This window comes from Salmo trutta, chromosome 14 (assembly GCF_901001165.1).
Source record: "Salmo trutta chromosome 14, fSalTru1.1, whole genome shotgun sequence".
In the NCBI taxonomy this organism is placed as follows: domain Eukaryota; kingdom Metazoa; phylum Chordata; class Actinopteri; order Salmoniformes; family Salmonidae; genus Salmo; species Salmo trutta.
This window is the reverse complement of record NC_042970.1, coordinates 4,992,940-5,018,074: the sequence shown is the minus strand read 5'-3', so window position 1 is coordinate 5,018,074 and position 25,135 is coordinate 4,992,940. Positions and strand designations below refer to the sequence as shown.

The following is a 25,135-nucleotide window of genomic DNA, read 5'->3' as shown; positions in this document are numbered from 1 at the left end:
AGAACAGGGGAAACCGGAGGAAAGGAGAGAGAGAAAAGGAGAGAGAAAACAAACCAAAAGGAGAGGGGACTCTCAGAGAGAGAGAGGGAGAGAAGGAGCCCCTATTGAAAAGAAAAGCGAAGGTTGGGTCCGGTAGGATCAGCTTTGTGTGTGTGGTTGGGTTGCATGCTGTCCTCTCCAGGGGACATCCTCCTTTGTGTGAGAGATAGTTAACAAAAGACAAAGAATGCCCAATAAACAGAGAGGAGAGTGTCGAGCGGCGGAGGAGGCTAGAGCGGGGATGCCTGGTCTTGGGAGCTTAGCTGTGTGTTGCAGGGCTAGTGTGTTGCTGCTACTGGCTCTCATGATAACTCTGGCTCAAGGGGCCTGGCCGCTGGATCATTCCCAGGGACAAGTGGAGGTGCTGGGGGACATGATGGTGGACGGACCCGGGGAGCTAGAGGCCTCCATGCACTCCTCCATACTGTCAGACTTCCAGGTGGTGGAGGCAGCTGTGGAGGCCTTGGAGCCCGTGGCGGATGCAGTTCAGCAGTCTGCGGTAGGAGCAGGGGGAGTGTCAGGATTCCCAGACTCGTCTGCTGTGGTGGGCCGGGTGTTCCAGATGAACGTTCCGGTGAAGACGGACTATACGAGGAACATGGTGAAGGTGAGAGCCCTAATCAATCGTGTGTGAGTGTGAGTGTGTGTGTGTGTGTGTGTGTGTGTGTGTGTGAGCGTGTGCGTTTCAGGGTTTCCGGACAATGTGACTGGGAAGATTTTAATTTAACGTCCATTTGAGAAATGTACCGGACCCATATGGATTGGGTGCATAACCCATGAGGGTGTCCACCACGGTGCTCAGAATGACAGAAATCGCATTTACATTATGGTGGTGCATCGTCATAGAACATGTAGTAATGAACCAGCCAATAAAACATCATATTCAAACATTTACCAAAATACAATTAGCAGGTAAAACACCATACTAAACAGAGAACCTGGGGATAACACCATACTAAACAGAGAACCTGGGGATAACACCATACTAAACAGAGAACCTGGGGATAACACCATACTAAACAGAGAACCTGGGGAACACCATACTAAACAGAGAACATGGGGGGAACACCATACTAAACAGAGAACCTGGGATAACACCATACTAAACAGAGAACCTGGGGATAACACCATACTAAACAGAGAACCTGGGATAACACCATACTAAACAGAGAACCTGGGATAACACCATACTAAACAGAGAACCTGGGGATAACACCATACTAAACAGAGAACCTGGGGGAACACCATACTAAACAGAGAACCTGGAGGAAACACCATACTAAACAGAGAACCTGGGGAACACCATACTAAACAGAGAACCTGGGGAACACCATACTAAACAGAGAACCTGGGGATAACACCATACTAAACAGAGAACCTGGGGATAACACCATACTAAACAGAGAACCTGGGGGAACACCATACTAAACAGAGAACCTGGAGGAAACACCATACTAAACAGAGAACCTGGGGAACACCATACTAAACAGAGAACCTGGGGAAACACCATACTAAACAGAGAACCTGGGGATAACACCATACTAAACAGAGAACCTGGGGATAACACCATACTAACAGAGAACCTGGGAAACACCATACTAAACAGAGAACCTGGGGATAACACCATACTAAACAGAGAACCTGGGATAACACCATACTAAACAGAGAACCTGGGGATAACACCATACTAAACAGAGAACCTGGGGATAACACCATACTAAACAGAGAACCTGGGATAACACCATACTAAACAGAGAACCTGGGATAACACCATACTAAACAGAGAACCTGGGGATAACACCATACTAAACAGAGAACCTGGGAACACCATACTAAACAGAGAACCTGGGGATAACACCATACTAAACAGAGAACCTGGGGAACACCATACTAAACAGGAACCTGGAGGATAAACACCCATACTAAACACAAAAACCTGGGGATAACACCATACTAAACAGAGAACCTGGGGATAACACCATACTAAACAGAGAACCTGGGGATAACACCATACTAAACAGAGAACCTGGGGATAACACCATACTAAACAGAGAACCTGGGATAACACCATACTAAACAGAGAACCTGGGGGGAACACCATACTAAACAGAGAACCTGGGGGATAACACCATACTAAACAGAGAACCTGGGGATAACACCATACTAAACAGAGAAACCTGGGGATAACACCATACTAACCAGAGAACCTGGGGATAACACCCATACTAAACAGAGAACCTGGGGATACCACCATACTAAACAGAGAACTGGGATAACACCATACTAAACAGAGAACCTGGGGATAACACCATTTCAAACAGAGAACCTGGGGAAACACCATACTAAACACGGGGGATACCACCATACTTAACAGAGAACCTGGGGAACACCATACTAAACAGAGAACCTGGGGATACACCATACTAAACAGAGAACCTGGGGAACACCATACTAAACAGAGAACCTGGGGATAACACCATACTAAACAGAGAACCTGGGGATAACACCATACTACAACAGAGAACCTGGGGATAACACCATACTAAACAGAGAACCTGGGGATAACACCATACTAAACAGAGAACCTGGGGATAACACCATACTAAACAGAGAAACCTGGGGATAACACAATACTAAACAGAGAACCTGGGGATAACACCATACTAAACAGAGAACCTGGGGATAACACCATACTAACAGAGAACCTGGGGATAACACCATACTAAACAGAGAACCTGGGGGAACACCATACTAAACAGAGAACCTGGGGATAACACCATACTAAACAGAGAACCCTGGGGATAACACCATACTAAACAGAGAACCTGGGGGATAACACCATACTAAACAGAGAACTGGGGGTAACACCATACTAAACAGAGAACCTGGGGATAACACCATACTAAACAGAGAACCTGGGGATAACACCATACTAAACAGAGAACCTGGGATAACACCATACTAACAGAGAACCTGGGGATAACACCATACTAAACAGAGAACCTGGGATAACACATACTAACAGAGAACCTGGGATAACACCATACTAAACAGAGAACCTGGGGATAACACCATACTAAACAGAGAACCTGGGATAACACCATACTAAACAGAGAACCTGGGATAACACCATACTAAACAGAGAACCTGGGATAACACCATACTAAACAGAGAACCTGGGATAACACCATACTAAACAGAGAACCTGGGGATAACACCATACTAAACAGAGAACCTGGGGAACACCATACTAAACAGAGAACCTGGAGGAAACACCATACTAACAGAGAACCTGGGGAACACCATACTAAACAGAGAACCTGGGGATAACACCATACTAAACAGAGAACCTGGGGATAACACCATACTAAACAGAGAACCTGGGGATAACACCATACTAAACAGAGAACCTGGGGGAACACCATACTAAACAGAGAACCTGGAGGAAACACCATACTAAACAGAGAACCTGGGGAACACCATACTAAACAGAGAACCTGGGGAACACCATACTAAACAGAGAACCTGGGGATAACACCATACTAAACAGAGAACCTGGGGATAACACCATACTAAACAGAGAACCTGGGGAACACCATACTAAACAGAGAACCTGGGGATAACACCATACTAAACAGAGAACCTGGGATAACACCATACTAAACAGAGAACCTGGGGATAACACCATACTAAACAGAGAACCTGGGGATAACACCATACTAAACAGAGAACCTGGGATAACACCATACTAAACAGAGAACCTGGGATAACACCATACTAAACAGAGAACCTGGGATAACACCATACTAAACAGAGAACCTGGGGATAACACCATACTAAACAGAGAACCTGGGGAACACCATACTAAACAGAGAACCTGGGGATAACACCATACTAAACAGAGAACCTGGGGAACACCATACTAAACAGAGAACCTGGAGGATAACACCATACTAAACAGAGAACCTGGGGATAACACCATACTAAACAGAGAACCTGGGGATAACACCATACTAAACAGAGAACCTGGGGATAACACCATACTAAACAGAGAACCTGGGATAACACCATACTAAACAGAGAACCTGGGGGGAACACCATACTAAACAGAGAACCTGGGGATAACACCATACTAAACAGAGAACCTGGGGATAACACCATACTAAACAGAGAACCTGGGGATAACACCATACTAAACAGAGAACCTGGGGATAACACCATACTAAACAGAGAACCTGGGATAACACCATACTAAACAGAGAACCTGGGGGAACACCATACTAAACAGAGAACCTGGGATAACACCATACTAAACAGAGAACCTGGGATAACACCATACTAAACAGAGAACCTGGGATAACACCATACTAAACAGAGAACCTGGGGGAACACCATACTAAACAGAGAACCTGGGGATAACACCATTCTAAACAGAGAACCTGGGGATAACACCATACTAAACAGAGAACCTGGGGATAACACCATACTTAACAGAGAACCTGGGGAACACCATACTAAACAGAGAACCTGGGATAACACCATACTAAACAGAGAACCTGGGGATAACACCATACTAAACAGAGAACCTGGGGATAACACCATACTAAACAGAGAACCTGGGGATAACACCATACTAAACAGAGAACCTGGGGATAACACCATACTAAACAGAGAACCTGGGGATAACACCATACTAAACAGAGAACCTGGGGAACACCATACTAAACAGAGAACCTGGGGATAACACCATACTAAACAGAGAACCTGGGGATAACACCATACTAAACAGAGAACCTGGGGATAATACCATACTAAACAGAGAACCTGGGGGAACACCATACTAAACAGAGAACCTGGGGATAACACCATACTAAACAGAGAACCTGGGGATAACACCATACTAAACAGAGAACCTGGGGATAACACCATACTAAACAGAGAACCTGGGGATAACACCATACTAAACAGAGAACCTGGGGATAACACCATACTAAACAGAGAACCTGGGGATAACACCATACTAAACAGAGAACCTGGGATAACACCATACTAAACAGAGAACCTGGGGATAACACCATACTAAACAGAGAACCTGGGATAACACCATACTAAACAGAGAACCTGGGATAACACCATACTAAACAGAGAACCTGGGATAACACCATACTAAACAGAGAACCTGGGGATAACACCATACTAAACAGAGAACCTGGGGATAACACCATACTAAACAGAGAACCTGGGGATAACACCATACTAAACAGAGAACCTGGAGGAAACACCATACTAAACAGAGAACCTGGAGGAAACACCATACTAAACAGAGAACCTGGAGGAAACACCATACTAAACAGAGAACCTGGGGGGAACACCATACTAAACAGAGAACCTGGGGATAACACCATACTAAACAGAGAACCTGGGGATAACATCATACTAAACAGAGAACCTGGGGAACACCATACTAAACAGAGAACCTGGGATAACACCATACTAAACAGAGAACCTGGGGATAACACCATACTAAACAGAGAACCTGGGATAACACCATACTAAACAGAGAACCTGGGGGAACACCATACTAAACAGAGAACCTGGGATAACACCATACTAAACAGAGAACCTGGGATAACACCATACTAAACAGAGAACCTGGGATAACACCATACTAAACAGAGAACCTGGGGATAACACCATACTAACAGAGAACCTGGGGATAACACCATACTAAACAGAGAACCTGGGGATAACACCATACTAAACAGAGAACCTGGGGATAACACCATACTAAACAGAGAACCTGGGGATAACACCATACTAAACAGAGAACCTGGGATAACACCATACTAAACAGAGAACCTGGGGGGAACACCATACTAAACAGAGAACCTGGGGGAACACCATACTAAACAGAGAACCTGGGGGAACACCATACTAAACAGAGATCCTGGGGATAACACCATACTAAACAGAGAACCTGGGGATAACACCATACTAAACAGAGAACCTGGGGATAACACCATACTAAACAGAGAACCTGGGGGAACACCATACTAAACAGAGAACCTGGGGATAACACCATACTAAACAGAGAACCTGGGGATAACACCATACTAAACAGAGAACCTGGGATAACACCATACTAAACAGAGAACCTGGGGATAACACCATACTAAACAGAGAACCTGGGGATAACACCATACTAAACAGAGAACCTGGGGATAACACCATACTAAACAGAGAACCTGGGGATAACACCATACTAAACAGAACCTGGGGATAACACCATACTAAACAGAGAACCTGGGGGGAACACCATACTAAACAGAGAACCTGGGATAACACCATACTAAACAGAGAACCTGGAGGAAACACCATACTAAACAGAACCTGATAGCAGTTCGATATACAGTGTGTGGCAGAGATGAAAATCTCTGTTAGAACCTTTAGAAAGAGGAGGAAACAAAAGATGCAACATCTAGGATAGGTTTTTAAAGTTACTGGGATTGTGACTTTGGCTTCTGGACAACGAAATAAAGTTGATATGAAAACCAACAGAACAGGAGAGAAATGCTATAGCGGTGGGTCCAACAGAACAGGAGAGAAATGGTATAGCGGTGGGTCCAACAGAACAGGAGAGAAATGGTATAGCGGTGGGTCCAACAGAACAGGAGAGAAATGGTATAGCGGTGGGTCCAACAGAACAGGAGAGAAATGGTATAGCGGTGGGTCCAACAGAACAGGAGAGAAATGGTACTACGGTGGGTCCAACAAAGAGAGAAATGGGATACGGTGGGCAACAGAACAGGAGAGAAATGGTATAGCGGTGGGTCCAACAGAACAGGAGAGAAATGGTATAGCGGTGGGTCCAACAGAACAGGAGAGAAATGGTATAGCGGTGGGTCCAACAGAACAGGAGAGAAATGGTATAGCGGTGGGTCCAACAGAACAGGAGAGAAATGGTATAGCGGTGGGTCCAACAGAACAGGAGAGAAATGGTATAGCGGTGGGTCCAACAGAACAGGAGAGAAATGGTGTAGCGGGGGGTCCAAAAGAACAGGAGAGAAATGGTATAGCGGTGGGTCCAACAGAACAGGAGAGAAATGGTATAGCGGTGGGTCCAACAGAACAGGAGAGAAATGGTATAGCGGTGGGTCCAACAGAACAGGAGAGAAATGGTATAGCGGTGGGTCTAATAGGGAAGTAAATGGAAATTATAACTCCTGTCTATACAGACATATATCAAATCATTCAAAAATACTTTACCAGAAAGCATGAAAGCATGACTTAGCCACAGAGGAATCAAGGATCATTATGTTCTTTTAAATAAAAAAATGTTTTGGATTGTTTAAAGTCACAAGCTTCTAGGCCTATGCCTATTTGGGAAGCCCACAATTATCGGCCTAGTTTATTATTAACTTACGCTGTCAGAGAAAAGCATCTAAAATACTGTTTGTGTGAAAAATAATTTGTCTGGAATACAATTTAAAATGTTGAGACAAGAGAAAGAGGAGGAGGTATGTGGTGAAGATATGTGCAAGTCTCTCTCCAGAATGGCTCAGCTGTCTCCCACCAATTCTTGCGCATTCATTGTTGTAAATTGTGTGTAAATTGTTTGCCTTTTTTTACTTCTTTAAAAAATATATATATATATATATATTCCACATTACACACAGTGAAAAAGATTTGGACACACCTGTTCATTCAAGGGTTTTTCTTTTTTGTTTGACTATTTTCTACATTGTAGAATAATAGTGAAGACATCAAAACTATGAAATAACACATATGGAATCATGTTATGACCAAAAAAAAGTGTTAAACAAATCAAAATGTATTTTATATTTGAGACTCTTTAAAGTAGTCACCCTTCGCCTTGTTGACTGTAATTCTACAGCATATTGACAATGTCAAATGTGAAAAACATTCCTGTACTAAGACTAGCTTAGAGACACTAGCTAGATTGTAGTTAGTTATCTGTCCATGTCTTTCCACGAGGGCCCCAGACTCCCCACAGACGCTGGTCTGGGATTGATTGTGAAACATGCCAACTGTTTGAAATGCATAACCCCAGGACTTATTTCAGCATTGTGTTGCCTCGTCCCATGATAACAATCTGAGTCTCCCAATCTCCGAGTGTAGTCCTATATTCACAGGATCAATTCTGCCCTGTCAAACGCATGTTAAAAATTCCCTGGTACAATACACCAAACCATGAGTCCTTTTGCATATTGGGAATATGGACCCTGACAGCTGGGCTAAAGAATGATATCGCCAAGCCCTATCACCATTTTCTAAAGAGTAGAGCCTGCTTTTTTTACACACGCGTACGCAATAAAGGACAAGCACACACACACACACACACACACATACACACAGTTAGCCAAAGCTCAAGGCTGTAGAGCAAAGCGATCGTCAATGTTAGACTACAATGAGATCAGTAATAACGTCTAAAGTTTTATGGTGTAAAATCAGAGATGCATGAGAGAGAGAGAGAGAGTTAAACATGTATAATGGATAACAATTCACACAGTTGCTGTAATGGCCTTGGACACAAGGGATAAGCTCACAGCCATCCAGTGGGGCCTAGCTATTCACAATTATTGTTGTAATTACTTTGGCTTCACACTCCCACTCACCTATCTTTCATTCTCTGAAATGTAACGGGGTCATACTTGCCAACATGTTTTCAAGGTTAAGTTTAAGCATCAGCCAATTTAAAATTGTTAACTACTGTCACGTGGTAGTAAGCTATATTGTAGCTGGTTCCATCAGATAACCTGGCACACGTTAGCCCTATGCTAGCCTCACTAGGTGGCAGTGCTTTTATTTCCCTGTAACAAATTCCTCATTAGCCTATCAAAGATCTTAAACATTTTCCTCCACAAACCAATGGCATTTCTTAAAATAGGTCAACTCGGCCACCGAAGGGATACATGTGAACCTTGAATTCGCAAGCTAGGAAACACAGGCTGGAAGAAGCCTCTAGATGATTCCAAGACCTCGCAGGCGTGGCTACTGGCAGGCGTGGCTACTGGCAGGCGTGGCTACTGGCAGGCGTGGCTACTGGCAGGCGTGGCTACTGGCAGGCGTGGCTACTGGCAGGCGTGGCTACTGGCAGGCGTGGCTACTGGTAGGCGTGGCTACTGGCAGGCGTGGCTACTGGCAGGCGTGGCTACTGGCAGGCGTGGCTACTGGCAGGCGTGGCTACTGGCAGGCGTGGCTACTCGCAGGCGTGGCTACTGGCAGGCGTGGCTACTGGCAGGCGTGGCTACTGGCAGGCGTGGCTACTCCAGTGAATAGGAGCATCTTGTGTTTTGCAGGGCTACTCCAGTGAATAGGAGCATCTTGTGTTTTGCAGGGCTACTCCAGTGAATAGGAGCATCTTGTGTTTTGCAGGGCTACTCCAGTGAATAGGAGCATCTTGTGTTTTGCAGGGCTACTCCAGTGAATAGGAGCATCTTGTGTTTTGCAGGGCTACTCCAGTGAATAGGAGCATCTTGTGTTTTGCAGGGCTACTCCAGTGAATAGGAGCATCTTGTGTTTTGCAGGGCTACTCCAGTGAATAGGAGCATCTTGTGTTTTGCTCGTTAGATCACAAGAAATGGAAAGAAATGGAACTGTAGAAGACTTATACATCACAGACCTTTTTTCATCTTATGAAATTCTTGTTGTTTTCAAGCCCACGGCTACACGATAGAAAAAAAAGTAGGTTTTTTTTGCAGGGAAAAACGGTGTTTCTAAAATCTCTTTTTTTAAGATGCAGAAGGAAAATGAAATGTCCAGATACCTGTCAATATGTTACAGTGAAATCAGCTCGTCTCTCAAATTGAGACATACACTACCGTTCAAAAGTTTGGGGTGATTTATACATTTTTTACTTAGAACTTTTTGAAAGAAAAGCACTTTTTTTTTGTCCATTTGAAATAACATCAAATTGATCAGAAATACAGTTTAGATATTGTTAATATTGTAAATGACTATTGGCAGATTTTTTATGGAATATCTACATAGGCGTACAGAGGTCCATTTATCAGCAACCATCACTCCTGTGTTCCAAAGGCACGTTGTGTTAGCTAATTCAAGTTTATCATTTTAAAAGGCTAATTGATCATTAGAAAACCCTTTTTGCAATTATGTTAGCACAGCTGAAAACTGTTGTCCTGATTTTAAAAAAGCAATAAAACTGGCTTTCTTTAGGCTAGTTGAGTATCTGGAGTGGCATTATTTGTGGGTTCGATTATAGGCTCAAAATGGCCAGAAACAAAGACCTTCTGAAACTCATCAGTCTATTCTTGTTCTGAGAAATGAAGGCTATTCCATGCGAGAAATTGCCAAGAAACTGAAGATCTCGTACAACGCTGTGAACTTTTGAACGGTAGTGTATATTCCATGTTGCCTAGACTTCCCTGTTGCCTAGACTTCCCTGTTGCCTAGACTTCCCTGTTGCCTAGACTTCCCTGTTGCCAAGACTTCCCTGTTGCCTAGACTTCCCTGTTGCCTAGACTTCCCTGTTGCCAAGACTTCCCTGTTGCCAAGACTTCCCTGTTGCCAAGACTTCCCTGTTGCCAAGACTTCCCTGTTGCCTAGACTTCCCTGTTGCCTAGACTTCCCTGTTGCCTAGACTTCCCTGTTGCCAAGACTTCCCTGTTGCCTAGACTTCCCTGTTGCCAAGACTTCCCTGTTGCCAAGACTTCCCTGTTGCCTAGACTTCCCTGTTGCCAAGACTTCCCTGTTGCCTAGACTTCCCTGTTGCCTAGACTTCCCTGTTGCCTAGACTTCCCTGTTGCCTAGACTTTGTGAGACTGCTTTTCTTTTCCAGTGTATATTTTCTCTCCTCTCCACCCGTCACCAGACAGGACTCTCTTTTTCTCCTCTTTCCCTCTCCCTGAAACCCCTCCCTTTCTGACACACAGAGGCTTGCTCTGAACCCAGTTAGGCTTGGCGGCATGGCAGCGGAAAACTTGTATTAGTAGGATGGATGACCAGATAAAAACGGGTCAAATATGTGACTCATTATGTGTTTCTGGTCAGATATATCCAGTTCATTCAACCCAGATGTGTATCCCTCCCTGCCTGCCTCCCTGCCTCCCTTTCTATTTGTTATGTTATAATTGCGTAGCAACCAACCAAGGTTTGGAGGCAAGACCTTCTATCTACTGCTGGTGTTATGTAGCTCATGTCCAGGTCCTCCTGCTGGTGTTATGTAGCTCATGTCCAGGTCCTCCTGCTGGTGTTATGTAGCTCATGTCCAGGTCCTCCTGCTGGTGTTATGTAGCTCATGTCCAGGTCCTCCTGCTGGTGGTATGTAGCTCATGTCCAGGTCCTCCTGCTGGTGATATGTAGCTCATGTCCAGGTCCTCCTGCTGGTGATATGTAGCTCATGTCCAGGTCCTGCTGGTGATATGTAGCTCATGTCCAGGTCCTCCTGCTGGTGTTATGTAGCTCATGTCCAGGTCCCCCTGCTGGTGTTATGTAGCTCATGTCCGGCTCCAAGCATAAACGACATAAGCGGAGAGGGGGTAGTCAGTCGGTGTCATCTCACTCGGCGTCGTCTCAGTCGGTGGTGTCGTCTCAGTCGTCTCAGTCGGTGGTGTCGTCTCAGTCGGTGGTGTCGCCTCAGTCGGCGGTGTCGTCTCAGTCGGCGTCGTCTCAGTCGGCGGTGTCGTCTCAGTCGGCGGTGTCGTCTCAGTCGGTGTCGTCTCAGTCGGTGTCGTCGGTGTCGTCTCAGTCGGTGTCGTCTCAGTTGGTGTCGTCGGCGTCGTCTCAGTCGGTGGTGTCGTCTCAGTCGGTGTCGTCTCAGTCGTCTCAGTCGGTGTCGTCTCAGTCGGCGGTGTCGTCTCAGTCGGTGTCGTCGTCTCAGTCCGTGTCGTCTCAGTCGGTGTCGTCTCAGTCGGCGTCGTCTCAGTCGGCGGTGTCGTCTCAGTCGGTGTCGTCGGTGTCGTCTCAGTCGGCGGTGTCGTCTCAGTCGGCGGTGTCGTCTCAGTCGGCGGTGTCGTCTCAGTCGGCGGTGTCGTCTCAGTCGGCGGTGTCGTCTCAGTCGGCGGTGTCGTCTCAGTCGGTGTCGTCGTCTCAGTCCGTGTCGTCTCAGTCGGTGTCATCTCAGTCGGCGTCGTCTCAGTCGGCGGTGTCGTCTCAGTCGGTGTCGTCGGTGTCGTCTCAGTCGGCGGTGTCGTCTCAGTCGGCGGTGTCGTCTCAGTCGGCGGTGTCGTCTCAGTCGGCGGTGTCGTCTCAGTTGGCGTCGTCGGTGTCGTCTCAGTCGGTGGTGTCGTCTCAGTCGGCGGTGTCGCCTCAGTCGGCGGTGTCGCCTCAGTCGGCGGTGTCGTCTCAGTCGGCGGTGTCGTCTCAGTCGGCGGTGTCGTCTCAGGCGGTGGTGTTGTCTCAGTCGGTGTCGTCGGTGTCGTCTCAGTCGGCGGTGTCGTCTGTCGGTGGTGTCGTCTCAGTCGGCGGTGTCGTCTCAGTTGGCGTCGTCGGTGTCGTCTCAGTCGGCGGTGTCGTCTCAGTCGGCGGTGTCGCCTCAGTCGGCGGTGTCGTCTCAGTCGGCGGTGTCGTCTCAGTCGGCGGTGTCGTCTCAGGCGGTGGTGTTGTCTCAGTCGGTGTCGTCGGTGTCGTCTCAGTCGGCGGTGTCGTCTGTCGGTGGTGTCGTCTCAGTCGGCGGTGTCGTCTCAGTCGGCGGTGTCGTCTCAGTCGGCGGTGTCGTCTCAGTCGGCGGTGTCGTCTCAGTCGGCGGTGTCGTCTCAGTCGGCGGTGTCGTCTCAGTCGGTGTCGTCTCAGTCGGTGGTGTCGTCTCAGTCGGTGGTGTCGTCTCAGTCGGCGGTGTAGTCTCAGTCGGTGGTGTCGTCTCAGTTGGTGTTGTCGGTGTCGTCTCAGTCAGCGGTGTCGTCTCAGTCGGCGGTGTCGTCTCAGTCGGCGGTGTCGTCTCAGTCGGCGGTGTCGTCTCAGTCGGCGGTGTCGTCTCAGTCGGCGGTGTCGTCTCAGTCGGCGGTGTCGTCTCAGTTGGCGTCGTCGGTGTCGTCTCAGTCGGTGGTGTCGTCTCAGTCGGTGGTGTTGTCTCAGTCTGTCGTCGTCGTCTCAGTCGGTGGTGTCGTCTCAGTCGGCGTCTCAACTCACTATTGAGAGTAAGAGTATACACCAGGTGCAATTTAGAAATGTGGTTGTGCGTCATTCATCAGTTGTTCTGTTGTTATGTCAGTCACTGACAGCCACTCAATTAACCATGTCAGCTAACAGTTGTCTGAGTGGTAGTTAGCCGGGTGGTAGTTAGCCGGGTGGTAGTTAGCCGGGTGGTAGTTAGCCGAGCGGTAGTTAGCCGAGCGGTAGTTAGCCGAGCGGTAGTTAGCCGAGCGGTAGTTAGCCGAGCGGTAGTTAGCCGGGCGGTAGTTAGCCGGGCGGTAGTTAGCCGGGCGGTAGTTAGCCGAGTGGTAGTTAGCCGGGTGGTAGTTAGCTGGGTGGTAGTTAGCTGGCTAGACTATCTAGATGTGTAGTAATCATGGCTGAATACTGACCGGGCATGCAGGGCACGTACCCAAGGGCCCTGACCTCCATAGACTAACAAAATCAATCATATTAACATTGCATGAATCATTGCAGGAAATTAGCTTTAAAACTGCACAAATCTCTCTCCACCTCATGGCAAAATAAATAGATTTGCAGTAAATTAGCTGTATAACTGCAACAACAAAAAAATTGGGTAGAATTTCATTACATTTGTTATAAAATTGCAATATTCTCTAGAATATCATAAAAGCTTTAAAACTGCCAAATGTTCTCAACACCACATGGCAAAATGTATTTTTCTCTCGTCTGTCAAAAAGGGGACGACTAAAATGGGGGACCCTCACACACACACACACACTGAGGGAAGATAAATATTTGATTTAGTGAACAGAACACAACAGCCCCCAACTGAAACATGTATCTGTTGACTAAGTCATTCCTAAAGCTGCGTTAGTTACACTGGTCCCAAATGACACCCTATTCCCTATACATATAGGACACTACTTTAGACCACAGCCCTATGAGCCATGAGCAAAAGTAGTGCACTAAACAGGGAATAGAGTGCATTTGGGACATACGCTGTGATACGGCCAAAAACAGAGACCACTAATAACCCACTATTTATTCTCTGTGTTATTCTGCAGCCTTCAATTCTCCATGTACTCTTGTTGCTTTTCTCCCTTGTCCTCCTCTTCCTCCGACCTCCTCCATCTCCTCCTCCTCCTCCTTTCTCTCTCGTCTTCGTTCGCCTTCTCAATAACTATTCATTATGGTAACTGCAAGCAAATGTTGTGGCTTTTTCCTTTTAGAAAAGGCTTCATGACTACTCTGTTCAGAACAGCTTGGTGTCTCCTGGGTTAATAAGGGTCACCTCAGGTCTTCTCCGTCCCAAATGCCACCCTATCCCCTACATAGTGCACTACGTTATTCCCATAGGGAATAGGATGCTATTTGTGATGCATCCTTAGAGGTTACCTGAGTGAGAGGTAACGAGAGTTGATTGGGGAACTGAAGTCTCTCTCTCCCTCTCCCTCTCCCTCTCCCTCTCCCTCTCTCTCAATTCAATACAAAGTGCTTTTTTGGCATGGTAAACACATGTTAACATTGCCAAAACAAGTGAAATAGATAATAAACAAAAGTGAAATAAAGTGAAATAAACAATAAAAATGAACAGTAAACATTACACTCACAGAAGTTCCAAAAGAATAAAGACATTTCAAATGTCATATTATGTATATATACAGTGCTGTAACGATGTACAAATAGTTAAAGTACAAAAGGGAAAATAAATAAACATAAATATGGGTTGTATTTACAATGGTTTTTGTTCTTCACTGGTTGCTCTTTTCTTGTGGCAACAGGTCACAATGCTGCTGCTGTGATGGCACACTGTGGTATTTCACTCAGTAGATATGGGAGTTTATCAAAATTGGATTTGTTTTCAAATTCTTTGGATCTGTGTAATCTGAGGGAAATATGTGTCTCTAATTTGGTCATAAATTTGGCAGGAGGTTAAGAAGTGCACCTCAGTTTACACCTCATTTTGTGGGCAGTGTGCACATAGCCTGTCTTCTCTTGAAAGCCAGGTCTGCCTACGGCGGGTCTAATTGTGTTGCTGTCCTGAGGCTCTGTAGGGTGTGTTTGTGTTTGTGAACAGAGCCCCAGGACCAGCTTGCTTAGGGAACTCTTCTCCAGGTTCATCTCTCTGTAGGTGATGGCTTTGTTATGGAAGGTTTGGGAATCGCTTCCTTTTAGGTGGTTGTAGAATTTAACGGCTCTTTTCTGGATTTTGATAATTAGCGGGTAGCGGCCTAATTCTGTTTTGCATGCATTATTTGGTGTTTTACGTTGTACACTGCATGCAGAGTCTCAATTTGGTGTTTGTCCCATTTTGTGAATTATTGGTTGGTGAGCGAACCCCAGACCTCACAACCATAAATGGCAATGGGATTTATAACTTATTAATATATTTTTAGACAGATCCTAATTGGTTTGTCGAATTTCATGTTCCTTTTGATGGCGTAGAAGGTCCTTCTTGCCTTGTCTCTCAGATCATTCACAGCTTTGTGGAAGTTACCTGTGACGGTGACGTTTAGGTCAAGGTATGTATAGTTTTTTGTGTGCTCTAGGGCAACGGTGTCTAGATGGAATTTGTATTTGTGGTCCTGGGAACTGGACCTTTTTTGGAACACCGTTACTTTTGTCTTACTGAGAAGTACTGTCAGGGTCCAGGTCTGACAGAATCTGTGCAGAAGATCTAGGTGCTGCTGTAGGCTCTCATCGGTTGGGGACAGAAACACCAGATCATCAGCAAATGGTAGACATTTGATTCTAGTAGGATGATGCCAGCTACTGCAGACTGTTCTAATGCCCTCGCCAGTTCGTTAATATACTGTATATGTAACTCTTCGGTCTTATGTAGCAACATTTTGAATTTCTTTTTTTTACATTGGATGAAAGTAGAGACTCAGAGCTACAAAATGGTATATCATACACTGCATTTGAGGAAACAATGGGAAAGTAATTGTACTTTGAAAGTTGATCAACTGTCACGGTTGTCGTAAGGAGAAGCAGACCAAAGTGCAGTGTTGTTCCACATTTTCTTTTCACTGTGAAATTTTGCAATAAACTTAACGAACAAAAACAACAAACCGTGACGCAGAGTAGAAACACACTAACTCAGAAACAATCTCCCACAAACCCAGGTGGGAAAAAAGCCCTTCTAAAGTATGATCTCCAATTAGAGACAACGAGGACCAGCTTGCCTCTAATCGGAGATCATCCCAAACAAGACCCAACATAGAAATACAAAACTAGAACCTAACAACATAGAAAAACTAAACTAGAAAACCCACCTGTCACGCCTTGACCTACTATACCATAGAAAATAACAGCTTTCTAAGTTCAGGACGTGACATCAACTTGTAAACTCACTTTTGAGGGAACCGTTTTTCAATGTTTTGGTATTGGAGAGCCCTTCTTTGTCTACACCCATTCAGCATCCTTCACACCCTCTTAAGCCTTAGCCCCACCCATCTCTGTAAGGGTTGAGCCGTGCATTCTGTACTAACTAGCCAGCTACTTCCAGACATCTAAGAGGGGGGGAGAGAGAGAGAGAACAGCTCACTGATCATTACTCGCCCTATCTGTGGTTCCGCATTCAGAGTGCACAGTGGACGCTCTGGCCAATAAGTAGAGTTGTTCTGAAAGCTATGACCTCACAACTACAGTCAAGCACCCAAGCTAACATTGGCTACTTCCAGATACATAATGAGAGAACACCTAACTCTGACCCTAGCAGAGCTTGTTAGGCTGTTTTCATGTTATCCAGAGCGTTGGTGACTGTAACTGTGCCGCTGGCAACAATTGAATTATGCTTTGTTGCCGACACCGGACATATTCAACAGGTGTTGAGCTTTCAAAAATGCATCAGTTATTCTGTGCTCTGGCACACTAAGAAATGTCGCTAGGTCGCTAGCTAGGTAAACAATGAATCCCAACGCATACACGTAACGTTAGTTAGCGGGCCAGCCAGCTAACGTTAGCTAGCTTGCTAACAGTACACTTTAACTTGAAATTAAAATAATTTGTCAAAATTAAAGTGGAGTCTTTTGTTAAGGCATGTAGCTAGCTAGCTAGCTAAACAATGGACCATAATCACAACTCATGATGTTTCTACCCTGCATGAATCTGCAGGTAGCTAACCAACCAGGTTCTACGGCTATAACTAGTCAAGCAAATGTGTCGGAGTAACGAAGAATAAGATCATACACATAACGTTAGCTAGCGACCCAGCCAGCTAACATTAGGTAGCTGACAGTACACTTGAAATTAATCCACTTTCTGTCAAAATTTGAAACTTGTAATATCTGAAAATCCTACCAGTATACATCATGGTTGGACGCGTCTCCTGTCTGATGCCATGCATGGTTGCCTTAGTTTGAAGATGTAATCCAGACTAGTGTTTTCTCCATCTCCTTATCTATTATACTTGAGTTCCACTGATTTCAAAACTCGGTCCTCCAGAAAGTGGAGAGAATAAACATAACGTTAGCTAGCGAGCCAGCGAGCTAACGTTAACTAGCTAACAGTACACTTTTTAACTTGACGTTATGTTTATGCAGTTTTACTATGCGATACATTTTTTTTAAAGCCGCGTTTGACACGATTACCTAAACATACTGACCAGCTCCAATAGACAGACGCGTGCTATATGGGTGACCAATCCAAACTCTCATTATCTCAGCCAATCATGACTAGCGGGAAGGTTGTTCACTTTTTCTGTGGCTAAATCAACTAGGCTCATAATTTAACAATTTTATTTGTATTTACAGATGTCATACAAGTTTGATATAAAGGCATATGAAAGTTCACATGTTCAAGAAGGCATTTCTGCACAAAAAACGTATTTTGATTTTTAAAAAATTGTTTACGTTCAAACAGCTCTCCTGTTAAGTCGTACCTTGCGACATATGCCTAGTTTCCTGAATTGGGTCACACATATGTTGAAGAGGGTGGGGCTCAAGCTGCATCCCTGTCTCACCCCACTGCCCTGTTGAAAGAAATGTTTGTGTTTTTGCCAATTTTAACCGCCCGTGGATTTGTGTACATGGATTTTATAATGTCGTATGTTTTTCCCCTAACACCGCTTTCCATCAATTTGTATATAAGACCCTCATGCCAAATTGAGTCATAAGTTTTTTTGAAATCAACAAAGCATGAGAAGACTGTCTTTGTTTAGTTTTTTTGGCAATTAGGGTGTGCAGTGTGAGTACGTAGTCTGTCATACGGTAATTTTGGTGTATACCAGTTTCATTTAAGTACCAAAAAGTTTACAGCTTTGCCATATAGATAAAAAAATAGTTGGGAAGAGATTTTCGATGTACAGATTCCATGACACATGGTTTATGAACTGATGCACAAACAACGCTGGATTCAAAACTGTTTCAATTTATATTATTGTACAACATTTTTCCAATAGAATGTAATATATACAGTTGAAGTCGGATGTTTACATACACCTTAGCCAAATACATTTAAACTCAGTTTCACAATTCCTGACATTTAATCCTAGTAAAATTTCCCTGTTTTAGATCAGTTAGGATCACCACTTTATTTTAAGAATGTGAATTGTCAGAATAATAGTATAGTGATTTGTTTCTTTCATCACATTCCCAGTGGGTCAGAAGTTTACATACACTCAATTAGTATTTGGTAGCATTGCCTTTAAATTGTTTAACTTGGGTCAAACATTTCAGGTAGCCTTCAACACGCTTCCCACAATAGATTGGGTGAATTTTGGCCCATTCCTCCTGACAGAGCTGGTGTAACTGAGTCAGGTTTGTAGGCCTCCTTGCTCGCACTCACTTTTTCAGTTCTGCCCACAAATTTTCTGTAGGATTGAGGTCAGGGCTTTGTGATGGCCACTCCAATACCTTGACTGTGTTGTCCTTAAGCCATTTTGCCACAACTTCGGAAGTATGCTTGGGGTCATTGTCCATTTGGAAGACCCATTTGCGACCAAGCTTTAACTTCCTGACTGATGTCTTGAGATGTTGCTTCAATATATCCACATAAATTTCCTCCCTCATGATGCCATCTATTTTGTGAAGTGCACCTGTCCCTCCTGCTACCAAGCACCCCTACAACATGATGCTGCCACCCCCGTGCTTCACGGTTGGGATTGTGTTCTTCGGCTTGCAAGCCTTCCCCTTTTTCCTCCAAACATAACGATGGTCATTATGGCCAAACAGTTCTATTTTTCTTTCATCAGACCAGAGAACACTTCTCCAAAAAGTAAGATTTTTGCCCTCATGTGCAATTGCAAACCGTAGTCTGGCTTTTTTTTATGGCGGTTTTGGGGCAGTGGCTTCTTCCTTGCTGAGCGGCCTTTCCGGTTATGTCGATATAGGGCTCGTTTTACTGTGGATATAGATGATTTTGTACCTGTTTCCTCCAGCATCTTCACAAGGTCCTTTGCTGTTTTTCTGGAATTGATTTGCACTTTTCGCACCAAAGTACGTTCATCTCTAGGAGGCAGAACGCGTCTCCTTCCTGAGCAATAGCTAGGATAGACAGTTAGGGTGGGTAGACAGCGTGGTCCCATGGTGTTTATACTTGCATACTATTGTTTGTACAGATGAACGTGGTACCTTCAGGCGTTTGGAAATTGCTCCTAAGGATGAACCAGACTTGTGTAGGTCTACATTTTTTTGTGAGGTCTTGGCTGATTTCTTTAGATTTTCCCATGATGTCAAGCATAGAGGCACTGAGTTTGAAGGTAGGCCTTGAAATACATCCACAGGTACACCTCCAATTGACTCAAATGATGTAAATTAGCCTATCAGGAGCTTCTAAAGCCATGACATCATTTTCTGGAATTTTCCAAGCAGTTTAAAGGCACAGTCAACAAGTGTTGTTGTCCATTAGTTTACTCCAATTAGGGAATGGGTGGTAGGGTTAGGGGAAAATAATAAAGGATATTATATTAAATATATTTTTTTGTTGAGATATATATATATATATATATACAAAAAAAATATGCGGGATTGGAAATTATTCATTGATGGAAGCCACAATCTACCTGCAATATTAAAGATGAACTCCCCCCTAAAAACAATAGTAAGAAATAGCTGATTTGACATTTGCCTTAAACATTGTTTTCACTGAGGAAATGTACGAGTCTGCTGTTAATGCTCTCTCTCTGTCTCTCTCTCTCTCCCTCTCTCCCTCCCTCCCTCGCATGTGCTGCCATAGAATTGAATTCTGTCAGACTTTTCCCGGACACACAGCATAGATATCATAATTTTCCGTTATCCACAGTGTGTTTGACAGTGGAAACTAAAACAAGGAAGGGTGTATTCTAGGACTGTGCTCTGGGGTATAATACTATCGCTCTAGTGCTCAACAGCAATAGAATAGAGTGATATATATAAATGTTTTAACAGTTTGAAAATGGGCTGGATTTGAAGAGAGACCAGTCTCTCATAAACATCTGACTGTCTGCCTAGCTACCCACCCTAACTGTCTGCCTAGCTACCCACCCTAACTGTCTATCCTAGCTACCCACCCTAACTGTCTATCCTAGCTACCCACCCTAACTGTCTATCCTAGCTACCCACCCTAACTGTCTATCCTAGCTACCCACCCTAACTGTCTATCCTAGCTACCCACCCTAACTGTCTATCCTAGCTACCCACCCTAACTGTCTTTCCTAGCTACCCACCCTAACTGTCTATCCTAGCTACCCACCCTAACTGTCTATCCTAGCTACCCACCCTAACTGTCTTCCTAGCTACCCACCCTAACTGTCTTTCCTAGCTACCCACCCTAACTGTCTATCCTAGCTACCCACCCTAACTGTCTATCCTAGCTACCCCCCCTAACTGTCTATCCTAGCTACCCACCCTAACTGTCTTCCTAGCTACCCACCCTAACTGTCTATCCTAGCTACCCCCCCCCTAACTGTCTATCCTAGCTACCCCCCCTAACTGTCTATCCTAGCTACCCCCCCTAACTGTCTTTCCTAGCTACCCACCCTACCTGTCCATCCTAGCTACCCACCCTAACTGTCCATCCAGCTACCCACCCTAACTGTCTATCCTAGCTACCCACCCTAACTGTCTGCCTAGCTACCCACCCTAACTGTCTGCCTAGCTACCCACCCTAACTGTCTAGCCTAGCTACCCACCCTAACTGTCTATCCTAGCTACCCCCCCTAACTGTCTATCCTAGCTACCCACCCTAACTGTCTATCCTAGCTACCCACCCTAACTGTCTTCCTAGCTACCCACCCTAACTGTCTATCCTAGCTACCCACCCTAACTGTCTATCCTAGCTACCCACCCTAACTGTCTATCCTAGCTACCCACCCTGACTGTCTATCCTAGCTACCCACCCTGACTGTCTATCCTAGCTACCCACCCTGACTGTCTATCCTAGCTACCCACCCTAACTGTCTATCCTAGCTACCCACCCTAACTGTCTGCCTAGCTACCCACCCTAACTGTCTATCCTAGCTACCCACCCTAACTGTCTAGCCTAGCTACCCACCCTAACTGTCTGTCTAGCTACCCACCCTAACTGTCTAGCCTAGCTACCCACCCTAACTGTCTGTCTAGCAACCCCCCCCCCTAACTGTCTGTCTAGCTACCCACCCTAACTGTCTGTCTAGCTACCCCCCCCCCACCCCCTAACTGTCTGCCTAGCTACCCCCCCCCCACCCCCTAACTGTCTGCCTATCGTCATGAACCGGCTCGAAGTTCGTAACAAAAAAGGGAGTCAACGTGGAGACAAGGAATAACAAAATATATTTATTAACTGCAGTAAACTAATTACAATTAACAATGGTGTGTGTGTGTGTGTAGACAGTAATCAGCAGTGTAAGTGAGTGGTTGCGTGCATAAATGTGATAATGAGGGGTGTTGAAAGGTGCCAAAGCAAACAAACAAAACGGCAACAAAAATGCCACAACCAAACTCTATCAGTGTGTTTGCATGGAGAGAGTCTCCTCAATGAATGGGGAAGAGGTGTATTTATCCCAGGACAAACCCGAGCCCAGGTGTGTCCCATGTCGCTGACGACCCGCCGACATCCTAATAAGGAAAACAAGAGCAAAGAGAAAGAATACGGCAGACCTAGTGGGAGGGTCGACACACTAGCTACCCACCCTTACTGTCTCTCCTCCTCTTCTCCACATATCCTCCCCCTCATGCTCTCCTCCCCCTCTCCCCCATGCTCTCCTTCCCCTCTCCCCCATGCTCTCCTCCCCCTCTCCCCCATGCTCTCCTCCCCCTCTCCCCCATGCTCTCCTCCCCCTCTCCCCCATGCTCTCCTTCCCCTCTCCTCCTCCTCTTCTTCCTCCTCCAACTCTCATCCTCTCTTCCACCTCGCCTCCTCTTCCTCCTCCTCCTCCACATCTTCTCCTCCTGCTCTCCTCCTCCTTTCCCTCCCAGCTCTCCTCCTCCTTTCCCTCCCCCTCCACCTCCTCTCCTCCAACTCTATGCTGATACTGTATGTCAAATATATTATAGCCAAATTATGCCTAGCTAATGTATGTCAAAATGAGGACATGGTTAGTTAACGGTGGTGTACATAGGCCTAGATCTAGGGCAGAGCACATCATTAATGCAAACAGTACAGAATGTCTTCGATACTTTAGATGATTCTACACTCACTCATCTTGTAATTTCTCATCCCTTCGTTCCTCCCTCTTTTCCTCCATCACATCATAGATCTCGTTTCTCCTCATACAGTGTGTAAATGCTGATAGTCAGAGACGGTATTGGTCAGAGGCGCTATTGGTCAGAGGCGCTATTGGTCAGAGGCGCTATTGGTCAGAGGCGCTATTGGTCAGAGGCGCTATTGGTCAGAGGCGCTATTGGTCAGAGGCGCTGGTGGTCAGAGGCGCTATTGGTCAGAGGCGCTGGTGGTCAGACGCTGGTGGTCAGAGGCGCTATTGGTCAGAGACGCTGGTGGTCAGAGACGCTGGTGGTCAGAGACGCTGGTGGTCAGAGACGCTGGTGGTCAGAGACGCTATTGGTCAGAGGCGCTGGTGGTCAGAGACGCTGGTGGTCAGAGACGCTGGTGGTCAGAGGCGCTATTGGTCAGAGGCGCTGATAGCGCTGGTAGTCATGCGCTGATAGTCAGAGGCGCTGGTAGTCAGACGCTGGTAGTCAGAGGCGCTGGTAGTCAGACGCTGGTAGTCAGAGGCGCTGATAGCGCTGGTAGTCAGGCGCTGGTAGTCAGAGGCGCTGATAGCGCTGGTAGTCAGGCGCTGGTAGTCAGAGGCGCTGATAGCACTGGTAGTCAGAGGCGCTGGTAGTCAGAGGCGCTGGTAGTCAGAGGCGCTGGTAGTCAGACGCTGATAGACGCTGGTAGTCAGACGCTGGTAGACGCTGGTAGTCAGACGCTGGTAGTCAGAGGCGCTGGTAGTCAGGCGCTGGTAGTCAGAGGCGCTGATAGCGCTGGTAGTCAGGCGCTGGTAGTCAGAGGCGCTGATTGCGCTGGTAGTCAGGCGCTGGTAGTCAGAGGCGCTGATAGCACTGGTAGTCAGAGGCGCTGGTAGTCAGAGGCGCTGGTAGTCAGAGGCGCTGGTAGACGCTGGTAGTCAGACGCTGGTAGTCAGACGTTGGTAGTCAGAGGCGCTGATAGCGCTGGTAGTCAGGCGCTGGTAGTCAGAGGCGCTGATAGTGCTGGTAGTCAGAGGCGCTGGTAGTCAGAGGCGCTGATAGCGCTGGTAGTCAGAGGCGCTGGTAGTCAGAGGCGCTGGTAGTCAGACGCTGGTAGTCAGACGCTGGTAGTCAGACGTTGGTAGTCAGAGGCGCTGATAGTGCTGGTAGTCAGAGGCGCTGGTAGTCAGAGGCGCTGGTAGTCAGAGGCGCTGGTAGTCAGAGGCGCTGGTAGTGGCACTGGTAGTCAGAGATGCTGATTGTCACGGCGGGTTTGGGGGCTATGAGCAAAAATCAGAACAGTGTTCATCAAACAGGAAGTGTACGTGTCACAAATGGCACCCTATCTTCTATTTCTCTGGTCAAAAGTAGTGCACTACAAAGGGAATAAGGTGCCATTTGGGAAAGGAGAGTTAGTGTCTTTGATGAGATTATCAGCCCCCTGGTTTAATTAACTTCACTATTAAGGTGGGGAGAAAGGGGGCAGAGCAGCTACCTACTGCTGCGTACTTATCGCACACGCACCCACACGCACCCACGCATAAACACACACGCACACACACACACACGCGCACACTCCCACATGCGGACACACACACCCACACACACACACACACATCATCTCATCATCTTCGGGTGATGGCACCCAATAGCTTTTTGATACATCACCACATTACCCATCATCATAGTTATTAAAGCTTCACTCCAAAATAGCCACATCTGCTCTGATGCAGCGGTAGGAGATGGAGGAGCAGCATTAATGGGAAGATGGTGTGTGTGTGTGTGTGTGTGTGTGTGTGTGTGTGTGTGTGTGTGTGTGTGTGTGTGTGTGTGTGTGTGTGTGTGTGTGTGTGTGTGTGTGTGTGTGTGCCCACATCCTGCGTGTGTGGCTATGTACTTACGTGCATGTCTGTCTGCGTGTCCCAACGTACTGGCCTACATGCAAGTGTGTGTGTGTTTGGGGAGTGATTCTAAAAGCACGGAGGCTGAGGGACTGAATGCTGTATAAAGCCCAGATGCTGTTTCTTGTCTTCCTCCTGGTGAAGGCTGTTTATTGGTTAGACCATTAATGATCCATCTAGGGAGCGCCGGTATCTACATCATTTATCAACTATACGATCTATCAGCCGCAAAATTAACTTGTTGAGAAGCAGAGGACGCATTAGTGGTTGTTATTTGGGATGTATTTGAATGTCAATCCCTTTGTGATGTATTTCTCTGTCATCCACTTGGAATGTTTTAAGTTATTATGTTAACTGTATTAGACCATGCTTAAAAAAAGATGTAAGAAACCCCTTGCTGAAGAAACCCCTTGCTGAAGAAACCTCTTGCTGAAGAAATCAATCAATCAATCAAATGTATTTATAAAGCCCTTCTTACATCAGCTGATATATCAAAGTGCTGTACAGACACCCATCCTAAAACCCCAAACA

The 25,135-nt window shown here is 46.0% G+C and overlaps 1 protein-coding gene across 2 annotated transcripts in view; it reads left to right on the top strand.

Moving 5' to 3' along the window:
• The first annotated feature begins 23 nt into the window (after positions 1–23).
• Positions 24–25,135, top strand: part of LOC115207273 (dystroglycan) — a 39,318-nt gene continuing 14,206 nt past the window's right edge. For both annotated transcript variants that reach the window (XR_003880975.1, XM_029774253.1), the window contains exon 1: positions 24–646. Coding sequence is in view for 1 of the 2 variants with exons in the window: in XM_029774253.1 (XP_029630113.1) it covers positions 227–646 (420 nt within the window). In the remaining variant the exon portion in view is untranslated. The remainder of the gene's footprint in view (positions 647–25,135) is intronic.